The sequence below is a fragment of the Typha angustifolia genome, chromosome 9, assembly GCF_048772165.1.
Source record: "Typha angustifolia cultivar Huaian chromosome 9, ASM4877216v1, whole genome shotgun sequence".
In the NCBI taxonomy this organism is placed as follows: Eukaryota; Viridiplantae; Streptophyta; class Magnoliopsida; order Poales; family Typhaceae; genus Typha; species Typha angustifolia.
In genome coordinates this window covers 5,592,990-5,614,604 of record NC_133247.1, presented here as the reverse complement: position 1 = coordinate 5,614,604, position 21,615 = coordinate 5,592,990, and the positions used below count along the sequence as shown (strand labels likewise).

Here is a 21,615-nt window from a genome sequence, read left to right as displayed (position 1 = left end):
GCTCTACTTGTGAAATAAAATATGAATGGGAAATCTATCTCCACTCAGAATGATAAAAAAAAAGAACAAGAAAATATGCATGAGAAATAGAAGGTGTGCAAAAGAAAAGAGATCGTGTGCAAGGATTAGAGAGAGGGAGAGAGATTTGCAGAGCTTTTAAGCAGAGAACGACGAAAGAGTTTTACAACTACCCCACGCCCACACTCCACAGAGCCAAATACACTTTGGAAAAACACACAATTTGCTTATCATTTAGATTGTTTCCATTTGAATACAAGTTCTCTTGAGTTACTTTGCTTACAACCAATACACACACACACACAGAGACCTTGCTACAAACCTACAGGCAGTTAAAAATGGTCTTGAATCTTACTTGTCTCGAACTGTCGAACCGCGATGAGAATTTTAGTTTCACAACATACTTCTCTGAAAGATTCAATGATAACTTGACTCTAAGAAGGAGGAGTCATTTGCATAGTATGGGAAGACTGAAGAAGTTGTTACATTTGTAACTTATTTACTGCAGATCTCTTGCCTAGGCTCTGCTGGTTTCCATTCTTCTAGACTGAGTGTGTTGGTGAGTTTCCAATTACTGACATAATGCCTTCTAGCTCAGCTGGTTGCTGGATATTGTGAGAAGTTTCAGAGTATTCAAATTCCATTCTCTGCATCTGCACCTCAGGCTCTTCACCAGAAAGGTCAGGCTTCTGTTTTCTCCGATCTAATGACGGCAGGGATGGAAATAAACTGGAGGCGGGGTTCTTCTTTCGCGCCCCTAAAGCCCAGCCATGCAGTGTTGTTTGCAAATGCTCTTTGAATACCGCTCTTTTGAACATGTCGCCCATCTGAAAATCATGAACAAAATCAGTAAGAAGTAAGAGCCAGCCCACTTCACACTAAAAGAGAGATCTTGAAGTATATACTGAAGGAGAAGAGATGAGATAGTACCTGGGTGACGATGGCATACAAAGGAAGAGTGCTATAGCTGCAGAGCCCTTGTATGATCACACTGTTAGTAATAATATTATTCATGAAATGTTAGTACAATATAGTGCTTTGTACTTTTCAAGGATACATAGACAAGTAAACAAAGTTCCTTATAGAAGTTACGAACCCGATAACAAGCCTGGGAATGAGATAAGCAGTTTTACCCATGATGCAGGAGTTAAAACCATAGGTACTCTGCAAAAATTTAGGATTGATTAGTGACCAAGAACTTAGACGGTGAAGTTATTAGACCACAACTTAGTTACCCAAATCCAGAAGAAGAACGCAATCTCGAAGGAGTTCTGAAATAAGATGAAATGGAGTAGGTAGAGGACAAGACCAGGCCAATGGAACCAGAAATGCTCATCAGATGGCCTCAAATTTGGTGCTCCTTCCACTTGATTAAGATGATGCTTTGCTAAGTCTTGAGCTAACCGGGTTATTATGTGCTCTAGCTTTGCCCCAACAATAAGAAGAAGCTGCAATTATTCGAGTAAGCCTTAAGCATTTTGTCTATGATTACAAGACTTAAAACTGTAGCACAACTTACATCCAAAGCTTAACAGCTTTGCAAAATAGACCTTTTCAGGTCAGGCATGACCTATTGATCTTCAGGTACCAAATCAAGCTAGATGAACATATAAAGCTAGTACAGATTTAGAAATTTGGTAATTATGAACAAAGTGGTACTTTTGTACCATAGTTCCATATACTTACGAGAAGAGGCAAGAAAGATAACCAGAAGTATGTGTGCCATCCTGCATGGCAAAGTAATTCAGAACATAAAATAGCATACATGACCATAAAACCATAACATGCACTTGATTATGAATGAAAGAAAGATCATGATATTGAGCATGCTGCCTTGCTTATATAAATTGATGCCTAATCTACAATTTCTCTCAGAACAAAACATGGCAGATGTAACCATAAAACCATAAATGCACTTGATTAAAAATGAAAATGTCAAAAGATAAAAAACCATCATTCTCTAACAGTTTAAGATTTTACATCAATTGGTTATCTACCAAAAAGAAAGATCATAAAATAGAAAATATAGTTTTCCACCAAAAACAGACAGTGAAAGTAACATTAGAACCATGTTCAGCTAATTAGAGATACTGAGCATATTGTCCTCGCTACATAAACCAATGCCTATTTTAACTATTTCTCTAGTTATGTAATCTACAAATAAACTCTGCAACTGCCACACTTTCATATAAGAAAGAAATTTCAGAATTAGAAGTGCAATATTACTTAACAATTCATGGGAAAAAACAAATTTATCATGGAGCCATCATTCCCATAGGTATGTTTAAGGCAAAACTCAAGATAAGGGTCTGAATTATGCATTTGAAAATATACATCGGCCATATCGATAAACATAATATTGGACTATTTTTTAAAGACTTGGTTTTCGAATTTGTCACCTAGGCCTAATACTTATGTTTCTGTTGCATGTGAAATTTTTTTCTATTTTCTCTTTCAATTTTGCCCTCATTAAGTAGTGAAGAGAGGGAATCATGTTATGCATTTAACACAATCTAATAACTGCGAATTATGTCAAATTAATTGTGAATAATGTAATATAACTCTGAATTACAATTCGAAAAAGGAGGATAAGGAGGAGTGAAAGAGATACTACCCTATTCAAAAATATGAAGACGTATTTTATAATCACTAATATCTAATGTGAATTTACTTCCAACAATGCTTAAATGTTTGTCAAAAACAGAAGGGATGAAATTAGAAAGATGCTAGAAACTTGATAATTGATCTATATCTTCTCATGTCCGATGATCTAAAGATGATTCGTAGTTATATTTACGGATCTAGACCCCAGTACAAACTAGAAACTAGGTGGGGCTTTTGCAATTTAATTGCATTTAGTTTTTTATTTAACATATAAAACTGAGTGCATATATTTTCTATAGTCGATAAAATTGAGTGCATATATTTAACATATAAAACTGAGTGCATATATTAAAATGCACACAATTTACATTTACAATGCATATTAGAGTCTATTATTGCAAAAAAAAAATCAAATGCAATTATATTGCAAAAGCCCCAACTAGGTAAACTAACTACTAAATTCATAAAAATACAAGTGTTCAATAATTAGAATTATGTAAGAAAATTATGAAATTTGCAAAAATGAAATTTTTAATAACTGTGAATTACATGATAAAACTATGTAAATATAATTATGAATCATCTCTAGATCATCGGATCTAAGAAAATATGGATTAGTTGTCAAGTTTCTAAAATCATTTACTAGTCTCTACATTAAGGGTATTCGTCGTTCTAATTTCATCCCTATTATTTTTAGCTAATGTTTTGAAAGGCGGCCGCGGATAGCCGGTCTATCATTTTTTATATAAAAAATTTAAAAAAAAATTATATATGGTATATTTATAATTTTTAATACTAATATAAATCAGTAATTTACAGATCAAAGCATGTTTGCAGTGATTCACAAACTAAAACAGAAAATTTACCAGTGATTTACCTATTGCTATTAGTAATTAACACTTAACACTGTTAATTACTAATTAATAATTAGAGCAGAAACCTACTGTTGATGTAGCAGTGAAGAAAGCCAATAGTGAAAGGGAGAAAGAGAAGGAGAAAACCGGGAGGAACTTACTGTTACAACGGCAACCTTTCACATCGGCGACCAAACCGGGAGGTGGCCACCGAGAGTGAAAAGGGAAGAAATCAAGAAAAGAAAAAAGAAAGTGAAGAAGAGAAGGGTTTGAGGGGTACCTCGCTCGCCGCCATCGACTTCTCGCCACCGTCGACTTCTAGCCGCCGTCGATTTCTCAATGTCGCTCAAAGAAGATCGAGAGAGGGAGACGACCGAGAGGAAGAATTTTTAGGGCTCAGATCGAGAGAGTGAGGGAGAGAACGATTTGGGATTTTTTTAAAAAATGATTTATAGGTTAGGCGGTTAGCGAATAGTGAAGATCCGATTTGAAAAACCGCAACTTATCTCTACTGCGGGCTTGCCCGCAATCTCATTTAGCGACCGCTCAGCCTGACACACAACTTGGCGGAGACGACCGAGAGGAAGAATTTTTAGGGCTCAGATCAAGAGAGTGAGGGAGAGAACAATTGGGAATTTTTTAAATAATGATTAATAGGTCAGGCGATTAGCGAATAGTGAAGATCCGATCCGAAAAACCGAAACTTACCTCTACTGCAGGCTTACCCACAATCTCATTTAACGGGCTGCTCGGCATGCCACACAACTTGGCGGTCCGCTAAGCGACTTGGCGGCCCACCAAGTGCGCCCTAGTGGCCAAGCCCCCTTCCCTATTGGCGGGGCGACCACCACAACCGCTTTTCAAAACAATGTTTTTTAGCAAATATTTAGGTATTGTTGAAAGCCAAATAACATCCTAACCCAGCTAATGGATTCTAAGATTCTCATCTAACCCTGCTAATTGGTTCAAACCTTCTCATCTAACCCAATTAATGGGTTCTAACCTAGCTTAATGAATTTTAACATTCTCATCTAACCTAGCTAATAGGTTCAACCAAGGTTCCCAGTTTCGGTCAATCCCGAGTTAAATCGGATGAAATGGATCGAGATTGGCCCTAACAACCGGTTGGTTTTGGCTAACATACCGGCCAATACCCGATTCCTTTCAGACGAGATCGGCCATTTCGGATGGTCCCGCCCAAAACGGGTGGGAACAGGTCAGATCCAACCCGGGTACCCTACCTTTCTCTCTATCTCTCTTTCCTTTCTTTCTCTCTTTCTCTCTTTCTCTCTTTCTCACCTCTTCCACCGACGACCTCGACCTCCAGTGACATTCTCCGACGAAGATCCAACGACCTCAACCTCTGGCGACCTTGGGTGAGTTTTTTTTAGTTTTTAATTCCTCTCTTCTTCTCTCTCTCTTTCTCATTCTGCGGTGAAGCAACAGCATGTGCTGCGGCACACCTACAACAGCATCGGCGGCTGAAAACTTGAGAGGTAGGGAAAGAAGTAAAGAAAAAAAATTATAAAACAAATTATGAGGGTTTTATTTTGAATTTTGTTTATGTTTTTTGTTGCAGAGTTACAGTGAAAAATATAAAATATCAATGGCGGTAAAAAAGAAGTAATATGATATCGACATTGGATGGCAATATTGCAACTCTATTAGGCAAGATAAAAAACGTATTAAATACAACTGGTGTAGGAAAAAAATCAATAGTAGTTTCAGCCGTTTGAAAGAACATTTAACTAGAAGACAAGAAAATGTAGCGGCTTACATTCAGGTATCTATAGAAGTTAGAAAATATATGTTGGCTCATCTAATTGGCAAAAAGAAGGATAAATAATTTACACAACAAATTGAGTCAATGGTTTGTGAAGAATTAATGCCTAATTCTGTATACATTGATGATGATAATAGTGATCAGAGTGAGAGAATGATGAGGAGGGCAATGAAACAGTAGTTTTACCCCTAGGACTCCTGGGGTTACAATGGAGTCTAAAAATATTGGACTAATGGATATATATCTTAAAAAAAAATGTCATATACAGACTTGTATCAAGACAGCTCCCAAAAGAATTAAAAATGCAAAGAAACACATTAGTAGGGCTATCTCTAAATTTTTCTTCTACAACCATATTTCTTTCAATGTAATTGATAATCCTTATTATCACACTATAGAATATATTATACAATCTGTAGGGTCTGATGTTTTGCCTCCTAATTCAAATAATATTGCTACTAAACATCTTAACTTAGAAATAGATGAGTTTTATAATTCTATTGAGACACTTAAATAGTATTGGAATGAATTTAGTTATACACTGATGTGTGATGAGTAGAATAAACAAAATAGAAATATAACTAATTTTTTGATATACTTGAGCATGAGAATAATATTTCTGAAGTCTGTAGATGCTACTACTCACTTAAAAAATGTAGATATATTTGTCAATTAATAGATGAGGTGGTACAAAAAATAGGTGAAAAAAAGGTAATCTAAGTGGTTACTGATAATGAGGCCAATTATAAAGCTGTTAAAAATTTACTTATAATAAAAGGACCTCATTTATATTGAACAACATGCGCTACACATAGTATTAATCCAATATTAGAGGATATTACAAAAAAGCTTGAAATTGACATGATCATACATGAAAATCAGAGGTTGCCAAATTTTATATATAATAGTTGGGTTCTTAATTATTTAGTTAGATGATTGGTCCTAGGAGATCATTAAACTCGGCGTCACTAGATTTGCTACACATTTTTCAGCTTTGGAGAGCATCATGCGCTACAAGAATAATATTATGTGGATGTTTACATCATAGGATTAGTCTATAAAAATAAAGACTATGAAATCTAAAAATAAAACTTTAGATAAGACTTTAAATAACATATCTCTTAGAAATATATTTTATGATGATATTATAATTGTCACCGTAGTATTTAAGCCTCTTATCAAAATATTACGACTTGTAAACAATGACGACAAGTCTGAGATAGGTTTCTTATATAAGGCAATAGACATAACAATTAATTAGATGATTGATCCCAGATAGAATAGACAACTAAATAAAAATATACATGCTGCTGGTAGGCATGTTTTTAAGTTTTAATTTACTAATTTATTTTTATTTATGAATATTTAAAAATTTAAATGCTTACAAATTTTAAATTTTTATAGGCTATTTTCTTAATCCAAGATTTCAATTTTCTACAAATCTCAATAATGATAGTGAAATCTTATTGGAGTTAGAAATGTAATCAATAGAGTTTAGCCCGATTCATAAACAAATCTTTTGCAATAAATTTTGTAATCAATAGACTATATTATTATTTTATAAATTTTGTAAATATTTTTTAATATTATTTTTTAAGAAACTGTTCATACTGCAAAATTCTATTAAAAAAAAAGAGTTACTGCGGGTTTAAAAGTTCACGAGCGCACAACCACTTTATAATTTATTGTCGACTTAGTAAATTTTAAAAAACAAATTGGAGGGAAAATATATCTATTTTTTAGGGAAATTATAGATTGATGAGAGAAGATTTAAAATAAGGTATAATTATTACATTAATGTAACATAAAAAAGTGAAATATTTATTTGTTTTAGGCTCGTTTACTTTAGGAATAAGGCCAATTTTGAAATATGTATTCCTCTTTATTATTCTCAAAATGAGGTTTTTATTCTAGGAATGTAGTTATTTGTATATTCACATGTATTTTAGAATAAGGGTATAATAATTACTTTTGATGTGATATAAAGTTAAAGAAAAGATTGAAAAAATGTGTTTTGTTTTTTATAAAATTACCATGAATGCCCTTTAATTAAATATAAAATAAATTGATAGGGTAGATTTCAAGAGTAAATTTAATTAGGTTGATGTGTGGTATAAAATGTAAATTTGATGAATAATATTTCTATTCTAGAATAGGGTTATGATGTTTAGTTGTTATTCTGGAATAAGAAAAAGTTATTCCTGAATTGAACGAGGGCTTACAGAAATTGAGTATCTGTCATACTACTAGTAATAAAATATTGTTATTAAATTTATAAAATATGAAGGCAAGTAAGTCATTTTAGACCCATATTAAACCTATCGCTAAATTATACTAAACAATAATTTTTTTATTTTTTTCACCTCTTCTTATGAATATTTTTTTTCTAGGGTTATTTTTTGTGAACCATGGTAAAAGAGAACCTCTTTGATAATAAAAAATTATACATATTTTGGAAGAGAGAGGAGCAAGAAAGGAGAGAGAGGAGAGAATATTGATAGGACATGAAAGTGATAGATTTAAATTATGTTAACAGTAAGATTGATATCAATTTGAATTTATATTAGAAACTTATTTTATTTCTTATTTTATTTATTGGATTAGGAAAAAAAGGTTAAAAAGGTGTTTGATTACTGAACTTGGTTAAAGGGTCTCTAACTAAGTTCAAATACCCTCCACCCTAAACTCAAAATAGAGAGAAACTTGTATAGAAAAAAAAAGGAAAGAATATGTGAGAGATGAAAGAAGAAGAAGAAGAGTGTAATAACTAATAACACTTTTTTCTATTCTTAGCATTTAATGAGGCATCAAGTAGTAGAAAGGCATATTTGGAAGAAAAAAAAAGAAGAAAAAACCTAACTTGCAAGGAAAAATCAAAAAGGTCTCACGTGACAAAATAAAAACAAAGTGTACTTTTGGTGCAAATTTCTCTAAAATTTTAAATGATAGAAAAATAACAAATAAAGATTATTCACGTATGAAACTAAAAAAGAAATATTCATTATTTTTAATTTTGAAAATTATATATGTTAGAATTTTTATAGGATATCCCGAGTATCAGTGATGGCCGTGCCGTGCCACCATCGGCACGGCACGCCCGCCCCCCCCCCCCCCCCCCCCGCCCCCGTGCCAGTGGCACGCCCCATATAATATTTTTAATAAATTTTTTAAGATATTTAGAGATGTTTTTGGGTCTTTGGTATATATCAATCAAAATTTTTTGTCCAAATATATGTATTAAAATATAAAATCTACATTATAATGTTTTATCTTTAGATTATTTTTGTAAATAACCTATTTTATTAAAGATAAAACAACAGTTGAATATAAATATTATTCAACACATAATATGATTGAATACATTCATTAAAATTAATATTAGTGATTAAACACTCCATAATATGATTGAATACTCCATAATATAATTGAACACATAATAACATTCAATACATAATTGATAATAGTTCAATAATTAAAACTAACATCTAGTTGAACGTGAAATGACGAGGAGGATCAAAGACTTCATTTGCTAGCACAAGAATAACATGGGAATGTTGCGTTAAATACTGTCGATATTCTTCAAAACTTATCCACTGATAATATTGCTCGTTATAACTGTCTCATATAGTCTTCATAGAAATAAGAATTTTATAATTCTTCGATAATATGATATGGATATTGAATATACACGAGAACGACCGGCACAGACACATGCACACCATAAGCATATGCAGATTGTGGATATAGAGTATAATAAGGGTGTTGTGACTCTGGTGGGTGTGATTGATATGATGGTAATAATGATGAACTCATATCATCCTGTGGGCGCACATCTCCTGATGTCCAATTACCTATAGACTCAAGTCCTTCCCTCATTTGACTATAATCATATTGAACCTGAGATGGTCCCTTTCCTTTCTTGTCTCTGATAAATTTAACTTTGTGGTTGTCTAAGTTTAGCAAATGAATTATCATTCCAATTTTAAAAAATGACAAATAAGTTGTCATTTAAAAAATGACAAATAATAAAAGTTAATTGATGGAAATAAGAAAAAGTTAAAAAAAATGGGTTCTACATGTCATATCATGTTTGTTAAGAAAATAAGTAAAGTTGATTTGATAAAGATCGATGGAAATAGAAAATTTTTAAAAAAAAGTCTCTACATTGGCACATGACCGACACGAGGCTGTGCCGGACGGCACGTGGCCGTGCCAGACCGGCACGGATCGACACAGCACCTCCTTGTGCCGGTCGGCACGGCTCGGCATGGGGGTGTGCCACTCGGCACGGGGGGTCGGCACGGCCATCCTTGCCAAGTATTATTCTTTACTAATTACCTTTGGGAGTTCCCATCTATTTGCATTGGAGATTCTCTCCACATCCAATCAAAAAATCCGACCACATCCCTCATCTCAACAGTTCATTGCCCTATCATCAATTTCCTAATTTCTCAAATATCTAAGCATAACTCTTCATTCTCCTCCCACCTTCAAAACCATAATCTTAGATCTCCATCACCATCATGAACAACTCCTCACAGAAGGGAAAGCAAATAGAAAGGGAGAGAGAGAGAGAAACTAGGTTTCAAGCCATCACCGACGAGCCTCGACTGATCCCTCTCTCTCCTAGCCATCATATATATAAGGGTGGCAAAAAATTGACCAACCCGATAACTCCACATAATAACCCAGCTCATAATCGGATTTTAGTCTAATTAGGTTCGAGTCATAAACGGGTCAGCATGCCTAACTTGATTAATAATCCGATCGTGTCCGAATTTGTACCCTTGACCCGTGTTGACCTATTTGACCCTTTAAGTATACAAGTCGAGTCGAGTCGGGTCAACCCGCCAACCCGGTATATATATATATATATATATATATATATATATATATATATATATATATATATATATACCTAAGCCTAAGACTAACTCACTCACACCTCACTCTCTCCAAACGTCGCCGCTCCTAACCTCCCACCTCAAATTTTGTCTTCTATCTCCGGCTCTCCTCGTAGCTATTGCCTGCGACATCGACCTCGAACAATCGATATCGGCCTAACTCCTCTAATCTCCCACTCCCTCCCTTAGTTTCTCGCATCGCCGTCTCCACTGACCCACTCCTAAGGTTTCAAGAGCTCCCCTCATCGTCAAACTCTATCCATCTTCCCCTCTTCGAGTCGGAGACATGGATCCCTCTAGTCCTCCAGACATCCCCCTGTTGGAGGATTTCAGGAAGAGGGTCAACCGAGGCAAAGCCGTGACTCACGAGGTCTTGGTAAACCACTCGAAGGGCACCACCGTCCTCAAGGAGCCAATCCAAAACGCCAACAATGCCGACGGCAATAGTATCTTCCTCGATCGCCGTACACATGGGGTCCACTCCTTGATCTCGCGCAATGGTAGGGCTCACTCCCCTCGCTTACAATGACGTAGTCACCACCAAGGCACTGGTGATGGATTTACCGCTAAATTCGGTGCTGGTGGTGAGTGGTGAATGAGGGAGATAATTGAAACTCCGAGGCCTTACGGTTTATGATGGTGTTGGTGGTGAATGTTGTCATATTGGTGACAGATTTGGTAGTGGTGAACAACGACGATATCATTTTAAAATTTTTTTTGTTATTTTGTATAAGAATTATTTTGTTATGAGTTCATCTTTTGTTATTTTGTATTTTGAAATAGAAATGATATTTTTGTGTTGTATAAATTGTTAATCGGGTTAATTATGTCGGATTGACGTATTAACTTGACATGACCCATTTATTAAAACGGGTTAAACAGGTCGTGTTGTATCGCCCGTTTAATAAACGGATCGTGCTCATGTCTATCAAATGCAACTCATTTAATAATCAAGTCGTGTTCATATTAAGGCAAAGTTGACCCGACCCGAACCTGTGTAACCTGACCCGATTGCCACCCTATGTGCATATGCTGTTGGCGTACCCTAGGTGATGGGGAGAAGAAGAATTGGGGATTTAAGTTGGATCTTCTTATTCGATCCAACTTATTAAATGGTTCGGGTCTATTTAATAAGTTATAAATAGGTTGAAGTTCAATAGAAGATCCACTAGAGTGGATCGTCTTCTTCCTCGGACGATCGAGCTCCTCAAGCCACCACCACGATAACCTATCTCCTCCACACTTAGAGATCTACCTCTTTTGCCCTTCAGCCCCCACAATAACTTCCTCTACCTCTCTTCCACATCAAAACAACCTCTAAATTGCTGGCCTTTGCAACCGCCTCGGCCGAAAAAAACCTAAACGGCCTTGATACAGGATTGGATGGGGACAGGATCCATTTCGGCTGATCCGGATCAGGATTAACGGAAATTGGGAACCTTGTCAATAATTACATGTGTTATACATTATACACAAATCTGGAGAGTGAAATTTTCAGGCAATAAATGACATACTAGCATAATACAATATGCTAATGTTCTCCACTTTACTGATACATAAAATATGTATGTAGGCTTGTATGTGCATCAGTGCATGCACTACATAAAAAATGAGAACTAAACTCAGATAGAACTATAGAAGTGGCCTTCATTTACCATAACCCACATTTCTGAAGAACTTTCAGAAAGAATTTTTACTAGTGCACTACTGACAAATTTGTAGAAATATTTACCATTGCCTTAAACTTACCATTCAGATTCAGCAACAGGAAGATGACGACGAAGAGCCAGAGATACCAGCTGTATATGCAGTTCATCAGTGCTTGCAGATACCAGCTAGTCCAAAAGTAAAATTAGAAGCCAAAAAAAGTTAGAGACATACCTTATTCCAACAACCCGTTTAAAATCATCCTCAAGAGCACGCATCATGTACTTGTAGAAATCAAACTTTGGATTTGACTGGCAATGTTTCTAAAATTATCAAAAACCAGCAATTCATGAATTCCCTCTGCACAAAAAATCAAATGCGGAAACGTAAGATAGACAAACCAAAATTTTTATACTGTCAATCTTACCATGATAAATCCTTCTCTTAGTGCTCTGTAATCTGATTTACTCACCGAAGCATGAAATTGTTTGAAGAAAGCCATCTACAAATGAAGCATGATCAGAAATTTATAAGTTCAGTAGTTAAGAATCAGATACTTAAGGAAAAAAGTAGCTAGTATATATGTAGGCTTCCCCTGATATAGTATAACAATGGTTTTACCCATGACATAATACAATGAAATTACTTTAAGGGGGAGAAAAAGCTTTTTCTCAACGTAACAAGCATACAACATGAGCAAGAACATGTACCATCCAGCTTATAACAGCTGATTGTCTCCAATATCCATGAACATGCTCCGTAACAAACTCAAGGTGGTGGAGGTGATGGTGGTGGTGGTGGTGGTGTTCAATTGTCCCTATTAGTATGGTTTTCATTTCATGCCAAAAGAAATACATAGAATCATCAAGAATGTGTAGAACTAAATCTATGAATCTAAGAATATAAAGATATTACCTTCCTCCTGTTTTGGAATCTCCTTATGAATTTCTAACTCCCAATTCCTCCACTGTCTGATCTGCAAGAAATTGAACAAAGTTGTTTAGTTCCTCTCAGTAGCGATATTATTTCCAGTGCAGATGCTCACATATGAAAATACACCTTAGCTCCTCCTAGAATCACCGTGGTGGCAGAGAAGGCAACATGGACTACTGCAAGTACAAAGATAAAGATGTGTAGCTGATGTAATGCCTCGAGTGATAACAATGGAACCTCCCCCTACAATTGCAAAAACATGTGGCACATTGTGTACATCACAAGTTCAGTACTTGCTAAAATTTAGTGACAGCACAGAACTTCATCACATAGAAAACTTTTGCATTGCTGTAAGGTGGAAATTAAGAGTGAAAAAAATAGTAAACCTTCACTAGAAAAATGCTACAAAACTGCACAAACAATCACTTATCATCACTTGTGTAATATGAGCTGTATATTCTTGCAGCACATCTCCTTATTTTCCTTTTCTTTCTTTTATCTTTCTAAATTTAAGAGGAATTAGCTCAACATAGTCTTCAAAGATAGTCGTTCGGGTAAAAAAATTATCAAGACAAATACAAATCCCATATAAAGCATCTAAATTTCATTCTATGACAGACTGGATTCCTTTCCATGAAGAAAGAATGATATCTGGGTAACTTCTATTTCCTAAGAAAGTAGACAATAAGGCAGTGTTTGGAAGTGGAATAGCTGGGTCAATTCCTTTGATTGGTCAATTATCAAGGATAAATGGGGATAAATTAGGGGATAAAAGTAGTTCAACATTTTTGGAGGATAAAGATAATAATTTTTTACCATTTTCACTTTTCTAGACTACCACGTTTGCCCATAGCTTATTCTCCCAAAAGGAAAATTGTTTGGAACATTTAAAAATAAAGGGGATAAAGCTACTTTATCCCTCTTCCAAAACAGCCTAAAGGTTTACTGAATCAGCATCAATTTTGTTCCAAGAAGAACAGTACTCCAAACATAGTACAGAGAAAGAGAGAGAAAGAGACAGATGTAAATGGCAGAATTTCCATCACATAAATCATGTGTAGATGTGCCAATTTCAAAATGTAATATACTCTAGAAAGCCTGAAAAGGACTGATTTACTTGGAACTGATGTGTAGCCTATAAAACCTGAGGGACCACATGATTATACCAAGAAAAATAGGGACCCAGGTCATTTTGAACATTTCAGATTTATCTCATAAATTTACAATAGTATTTCTATAATCTTAGCTTCTGGCTGCCTTTCTGTACAAATCCAAGCACCTGCCTTGCTCATTCAGTTGCATCTTTACTGAACATGTGAATTCTTGACTGGTCTTCCATCACCTTTTATCATTATTGAGAAACTCAACCTGCTTTATATCTTAGTCATTCTGCATAAATGTCAATTCCAGAACAACCAAACAAAAAAATACTGAAAATTGTGAAATTGATCCTACTATATAAGCTGCTATCCTAATTAGTGTAGTACTACCATGTAAAAGTACTATTCTACTGCTTCGTTACAAGGTTGTTCCTCGACCCTGAAAATCAACCTATTATTTAACAAACCAACAACCCCAATTAGAGCTATCTCCAGTAGATCATACAGCAGCGTACTTATATGAATATTGACCTTATTTCCCTTTGTTAAAAAGTATTGAAAGAAGGAACAGATTCCTTTAGTGCACTAGGAATGACTAGACATCTTAAGGCACATTTTTATCATTAACTCAATTAAGCTGCTTTCCTTGTTTCTTTATTAGAGCAAACTTTCTAAATAATGCAGCAGCAAGAGAAATTTAAATTCTCTCTCATCATCTACGTGCTTATTGCTGTCAAAGATTTTTAGTTTGAATTTGGATTTTATATGCCCAAGTATCAATGCAGTTCCTTGTACAAAATCTTGTCTTTTCCCTCCTTTTTCCAGATTCTTTTCCCCAAGGAATTTTGGGAGGTTCCTTCAAGTCAGACTGAGCTCAAACAATATGCAACAGAATAGGCCTACTGGCCTTCCTTGTTTCTATGCAAAGCCTTACCTTACCTAATTGCCTCAAGCAATTCAACTATAATCACTCAGTGTCATCAAGGTCCCGTTCACAATCAATTTTGAAACTTGTGTAACCCTTCCACTGGAACATCTGAACCTAGCATTCTTCTATAGTTGACCTCATGTTCTAGGGGAAAGGCCTCAATGATTAACTTTTAGGTCCTTTTGACGATACATGTTAACAGTAACAAGAATTATAAACTACTTTGTCTATACTTTACAACCTAATTCTTTTCATAAGGAAATCTTTATCAAGAGAACTGTTCTGTTCTTAGATTCAACAAACTTCATTATGCAGTAATATAATTCTTTTTGACTTGCTCTATTGACATACCACTCCATTCAGGGGAACTACTTGGTTGCTTTGACCTATCACAATGAACTAACTACAACATTAAGACACACTAGAGAGGTGTAAGTTGCAATTTGACTAATTCAGATCCAGAAATATAGTCATCAAAAGTCAAGACGTCATCTGAAAAGAACAACAACAAAAAAAGTCCATGGGACTTGCTGCTGGCAACAAAACTTTCATGAAGGCCTTGATTGTGATAGACTATTTCACTTATAATTGCACAAAAGCACATTTAGCTATGCAGATTTTTAGCCCCCATTTGGTTCAGAATTATCTTTTTTCCTAATCTAGATTAAGAAACATTACTCCATGTTAGAAACCAAACATCAAATTATCCTTACTCTAAATTAAAAACAAGATTCAAATTATTCCACACGTACACCTTATTACAATTTTATTTTTGATTTGACTAAATTATTTCAAAAATCCTCTGTCCACATTCATACCACCCACCTATCTTATTCTACAAACTAAAAATTCATACTCAATTTTTTTACCTATCTTCTCTCTCCTACTGTCCACCTATCTCATTTTTCATTCAAGTATGCATTGCATATTTATGCAATGCATACCTACAATCATTGGCAACACTTTAATTTAAATATATATATATATATATATCAAAACTAGGAGTGTAAATGAGCCGAGCTTGAGCGAACTAGGCCCAAGTCAACTTGGTTCGAGAGGTGGAAAAACACGGCTTGGCTCAAGCTCGATCTCGATTCGAGCTGGAAAAGCTCACTTGAGCTCGGCTTGACAGCTCATGAGCATACATGGGCTGGTGGCTCAATCCAAAATCTGTGTTATAATAAGCTAATCCAATAACCAATTTCATTACATTTAGAGGAGATGAGAGTTATAAAGGCATATTTACATTACCCAATTTCCGGTATGGGTCTAAACATCTAAGAGTCTCTATGAAAAAAAATAAAGAATAAATGGTATATGATAGGATTTGAACCCAAGTTGACTGAGTTACTAGAAATTGTTTTAGCCAACTATGCTATATGACATTTATATATTTATATATTTATTTTGGTACATATATATATATAATATCATCTCACATATTATATATCGAGTCTATTCGTGCCGAGCTCTCTAGCTCGAGCTCGGGTTGATTAACCTTTTGAGCTCAAAAATTCAGCTCGGCTCAGCACATTTAGAGCTCGAGCCGAGCTCCCAAGTCGCACGAGCTTTTCTGACAGCTCTAATCAAAACAAGAGTTTTTTAGTCAATTTCCACTTCTTGTTTATAATTTTACCTTAACTTTTCACTTCAAAGATAATTATTACACCATTATTTTAGATTATAACCAAATATTAGAATATCTTTCTCTAGTTTAGAGGTATAATTTTAAGGTAAGAAATTAGAATAGTTACTCTAGATTTCCCCTTAATCGCAAACCAAATGGGGCCTTAGGTTTCTTACTTTCATGCTTACTAGCAACCATACTATCTATGTCAGTATCACATAACAAGAAAACTCATGAAGATTATAGAGTTATAGAGTTCTTTTACTTCTGTTGATGCAGGAAAATTTCAAAACACATTAACAATCAAAATGGCAATTGCAATTCCTTGGTAAAGCTCAAGTCACTATAGCCATATCGGTCTTCTACTTTGTGGGTTCATATACTGATCTTACATGGTACAATCAAGGTTCTAAGCAGGGTTCAAAGTATCGGAGGATATTTCAAACCATGGGTACGATACATCCATTAGCGGAGGTAATTGGAATAATGCTAAAACCAGATTGGGTAATTGGGATAATGCTAAAACCAGATTGCTCCTATGTCTTCTATCTCACTCAGAAATTGCTAAGTTGGGTGTGGCAAGAGGCACGAGGCAACAAATAAGGTGGCAGTAAATTACTGGCACTAATATGTGGGAAGGAGAGGAGAATCTTGAATCAGGCCATGCTCACCCATATCGATCATGTGACAATCATGGTTTGCTTCAAAAGGATTGCTAAGGCATGTCCATCATCTTGGTGCAGTGCCACAAGTTCTAGTCATGAAAATTGCACACTAGGTAATGGTCACAAGTTGCCTATCGGCCTCCCCACAATTTGGCGAGAGGGAGGCAAACATTTGTATGAAGTGCTACAATCATTTATTTGCAAGTATTCAACTACAAAGAAAGTCTTGCGTTGAGTAAAATAAATGCCTACAATCACTTCTTATCCTTTCTCCAAGAATTTCTAAAGAATTATACAAATGACGAATTATACCTTGGTATTGCAAAAGTTAGAATCTGAATCCGCAGATAAGAGCTTCCTCTTGCTCCAGTTATGTACAACAGAAAAACCTAATCCAAGATGATTTTCTTGTGAAATAGTGGCTTCCTTCTTGCATGGAAGCATGTGCAATGAGAGACTTTCTGGGATGCAAATGTGGGTAATAACACTTTGGAAGACAGTTAAGAGAAGGGAGATAAAGCCGAGAAGCATTAACTCTGCATGCAAACATGGTCAGTCATTTCGTCAGATCAGTTCCTCAACAATTTTATACTGGGAAAACAATATAACTTAAATTAGTCTTTCCAACAAAGCATAATCAGAAATATCAAGTTACAGTTAAATGAAAAGATAATCGGTGATAAGAAAAGTAACAAATTGAAATACTAAAGAAGCAATATATGGCACCCTAGTGGATGTTTACTAGATAAATGTAAAGGCTAAACTGATCAAGATTAATGGAGCTTAAAAAGAATTGAAAAATATCTGATGATTTTTCCTTAATATAAATAAATTCAGACAAATATTTAAAACTTGGTCTGAATTCAAGACAAGATATGGTATAAACTTTTAGCTGAACTTCAAGAACCCAGGATGAATCAGTTTTAATATGAAATGCAGATGACATGATCTCAGATCTCTAAGTCTAGATTGATATTTAAATCCGAATTTGGATAGTGGATACAAGATTACTTGCAATGTAATTGAAATTTATTTGATGGAAAACTTTCATCATTATGATTTCAGCCCTTTTCCAACAATATGGAGTTGGCTAAACCATAACTCAACATCAAAGAAGGCTCGATGGATGACTTGCCACATATGATGACCCACTGTTAGACAGGCATCTATGCTATAAAATTTCATGCCAAGTTTTTGGAAAATGATGAAACAAATGAGAAATGTTCTTTGACTTATAAGGGCAGTTAACAAGTAAAGTTGCCTAGAAGATATACTTTTTGTGTACTCTAGTTCATTGAGTTCCTTACACTGTATTGGCAAAGTCTGTAAATATAGACTCTGCTCTTGGATGCTTTTGGATCTTCTAGAAGTTCAAAATAGCATGAAACATGTCAGAATTCTGACATTTACCTGTTATCATATTGCAAGGATGGTGCCTTAAATCAGTCATATAAGGTCAATCTGATATTCAATAACTTGGTGAGCTTGCTTGTGGATCCATGTTTTACACTACTTGATATTTAGATTCTTGTATATTCTCCTGTAATATGTGGTGGACAGTCTCTAAGAAGAACCATATTCACATAATCAACCCATTGCAGCAGCAATTCAGTGACCAAAAAACCAATACTAAAATTATGATTACATATTTCTTAGATGTTTCTGCATAAACAATTATAGAATATAGATCCACAATTCCGAATCAATTTAATATCCATCTTCATAACACCATACCAATGTCTGATTGTATTTATCCTTAAAACATCACAAACGGCAATAGGATGGCAAAGACACAAGGCAGGATTTGTAAATATAAAGTAAAAGAAAATTAACATTCTTGCACCATGCTAACCTTCTTTTAATTTCTCTAAGGCCCCAAAAAGTGCCTTTTGCCCTTTATGTTTCAAAAACTGCAACATTAAGAAGAGAAATAAAATCAAGGAATTCTCTAAAGAAATCAAGTACCACTAAATAAACACCTTAAAAATGTAGGCAGCATGACAGACAATAATCATATCAATAAAAGATACAATGAATTCTTGCTTACGGACATTTCCAAGCTAAGTGACTTTTTTTAATTTAATATTATCTTTGAAAAATTACAAAAATAATAGTATTTACAAACTATCTACTTGCATAGGTTTGTTCCCTCCACCTCACATGCCAACTCATTATCATTATCCATATTATCATCTTCTTCCTCAACTCTCCCATCTCTCTGACCCCTCCTTTTCTACTCCACCCCCAACCCACAAAAATACACCCATATCTCTCCCCTCCACGATAGCCACTCTTCCTCCACCTCATCCATTCTCTTTGTTATTCGTCCACCTCCACTTTGTCAATTTCCACCATTCTATTAAATCTTTCCTCTATGCCTTTCCCATCAGCCATCACTACACACACTGTGTAATCAAGTAATCATGCTTCTTTTGTGGTTTTGCCTTCTCTCCATGTTGGCAAAGTTATCGATGTCGCTAGGATTTTCCAACAACAATGAGTTTTGGTGGGTGGAGGAAAGGGGTGCGTGACAAGGAGGGGAGAGAGATCGGTGGGGGTGAGGAAGGAATTGAGAGATGGGTGAGGGAGACTAGGGAATGGAGTGAGCTGAGGGTGGGATGCATTGGTGGGTTATCCTATATAATTTATAACTTTACTAGTTGGGTATAAGATAGCTAGTTCTCTACTAACTGGTGTAGACCTTCAAATTTCAGGGACAGTTCCTTGTGATTCACAATTGATGACCTTCCTAAGCGGGTGCAACATGCTAGGAGCCAAGTGAGATTATTAGTTGCATTTATAGAATATAACAAAGATTGCAGTACAGATATCATAATTCCAAGAAGATAGATAAAATTTTCAAAGGCACCTATCAATCAGAATGTATTAGATTTCCAATAAAAACTTGGGAAACAAGCTATAAGAAAGGTCATGGATTCTAAGTAACTCAAGAAAAGTTAATGAATTTGTCAAATGTGATAGATTTGAAGGCTTGGAATCAAGAAGATATCTTTGGTTACTAGATATGAGTAAGAAGTATAGAAACTTGTCTCTTATGACTGGTGACAGTTATCCTATATACTTTATAACTTTACTAGTTGGGTATAAGATAGCTAGTTCTCTATTAAGTATTAACTGGTGTAGACCTTCAAATTTCAGGGACAATTCCTTGTGATTTTCAATTTATGGCCTCCCTAAGCAGGTGCAACATGTTAGGAGCCAAGTGAGATTATTAGTTGCATTTATAGAAAATAGAACAAGGATTCCACTACAAATGTCATAATTCCAAGAAGATAGATAAAGAGTTCCAAAGAAGGTACCTATCAATCAGAATGTATTAGATTTCCAACAAAAACTTGGAAAAGAAGCTATTAAGAAAGGTCATGGATTCTAAGTAACTAAAGAAAGGTTAATGAGCTCATCAAATGCGGTAGACTCGAAGGCATGTAAGGTGAATGCCCACCAAAAGAAAATAGTACGAGACAAAGACAGGAAACCTTATTATTTCTCTTCTCTAGTCTTCAGACTTTCTTACGCTCTTTCCTACCTTACCCGGCATTTAGACTTAAAAGAGATTCCTACACTAGCGCATCTTACCCTTTCCTGATAGAGTAGGGTGAGACCACTCGACGTTTTCTACTACGATTCACGTTCTTTAAAACAGAACTGCAAACGTGAATAGAACCAGGAGCAGTAACCTGTCGTGAAACGTACAAACACAAAGATTTCAAATCCAGAAATTAATACTAACAGGCAAAGCATCAGGAAAGTTCAAAAAAGAGCAAAATTTACAAAATTTTGAAGCATCCAACTCGATTTTATTGAGATTTGCGCAATTGGGTAGTTGCTAAATGATCAAATGAGGAGATGAGAAGAAAGGTTTCGTTAAAGACGTGCCTTTCCGAGGTAATGCAGGCCTCGCTCGACAACGAGAGAGATGATAACGATGACGGAGCAGACACCGGCGACGACCCAAGTGGGCGTGTACTCCAGAGTGGACGAAGAACCTTCGGAAGCCATTTCTTTTCCTCTCGCTTCTTCAGAGAAGCAGTTGGATTTATCATGGTTTATGACTGTGCTCGACCGAATAAACGAAGGGAAGGAAATGGATGTCTCTCCGGAGAAGGAAGGAACCACGGGGTCACTGGGTGGAGGGAATAAAGGGGAGATGGAGAGCAGAGGCTAAGTGGGTACTTACTTCTTTGCTCTTGCTTGCACAGTGGGAGAAGACATCGTACGGTTACACCCCTCTCTCTCTCTCTCTCTCTCTCTCTCTCTCTCTCTCTCTCTCTCTCTCTCTCTGTCTCTCTCTGAGAGCGGAGGAAGACGTACGATCTGACACCAATCTCTGTCGTGTTAACAACCTTCGTTAAATGAGACGACTGATCTTGATTTGTTATGTGTTTGTGTTTATCAAACGTAATTTGTTTATTAATTGGGTGGGTCCTATTCGTGCTTGGGTGAAATTGATCCAACCAACCCGAATTTGATCCGACCCGAACATGTTCGTAAAAGATGGGAGAAAACGGGAGAGAGGAGTGGGGTGGGGTGG

The 21,615-nt window shown here is 35.5% G+C and overlaps 1 protein-coding gene across 2 annotated transcripts; it reads right to left on the bottom strand.

The window, feature by feature from the left end:
- Positions 1-223: 223 nt before the first annotated feature.
- LOC140766452 (MLO-like protein 13) lies at positions 224-21,414 on the bottom strand. 2 transcript variants are annotated; one of them, XM_073105798.1, is made up of 15 exons: positions 21,262-21,414; positions 20,961-21,178; positions 18,916-18,973; positions 17,376-17,599; positions 12,870-12,986; positions 12,726-12,786; positions 12,521-12,627; positions 12,238-12,312; positions 12,045-12,133; positions 11,913-11,962; positions 1,705-1,745; positions 1,254-1,466; positions 1,115-1,182; positions 949-1,009; positions 224-845 (listed from the first exon to the last, which is right to left on the bottom strand). In XM_073105798.1, exons 2-15 carry the CDS (start codon positions 21,081-21,083, stop codon positions 561-563), a joined length of 1,572 nt encoding a protein of 523 aa, XP_072961899.1. In that variant the 5' UTR covers positions 21,084-21,178; positions 21,262-21,414; the 3' UTR covers positions 224-560. The 2 variants fall into 2 exon arrangements, with proteins under 2 accessions (XP_072961899.1, XP_072961900.1); XM_073105799.1 differs by lacking the exons at positions 18,916-18,973; positions 20,961-21,178; positions 21,262-21,414 and adding an exon at positions 18,474-18,549.
- Between the last annotated feature and the right edge of the window lie 201 nt (positions 21,415-21,615).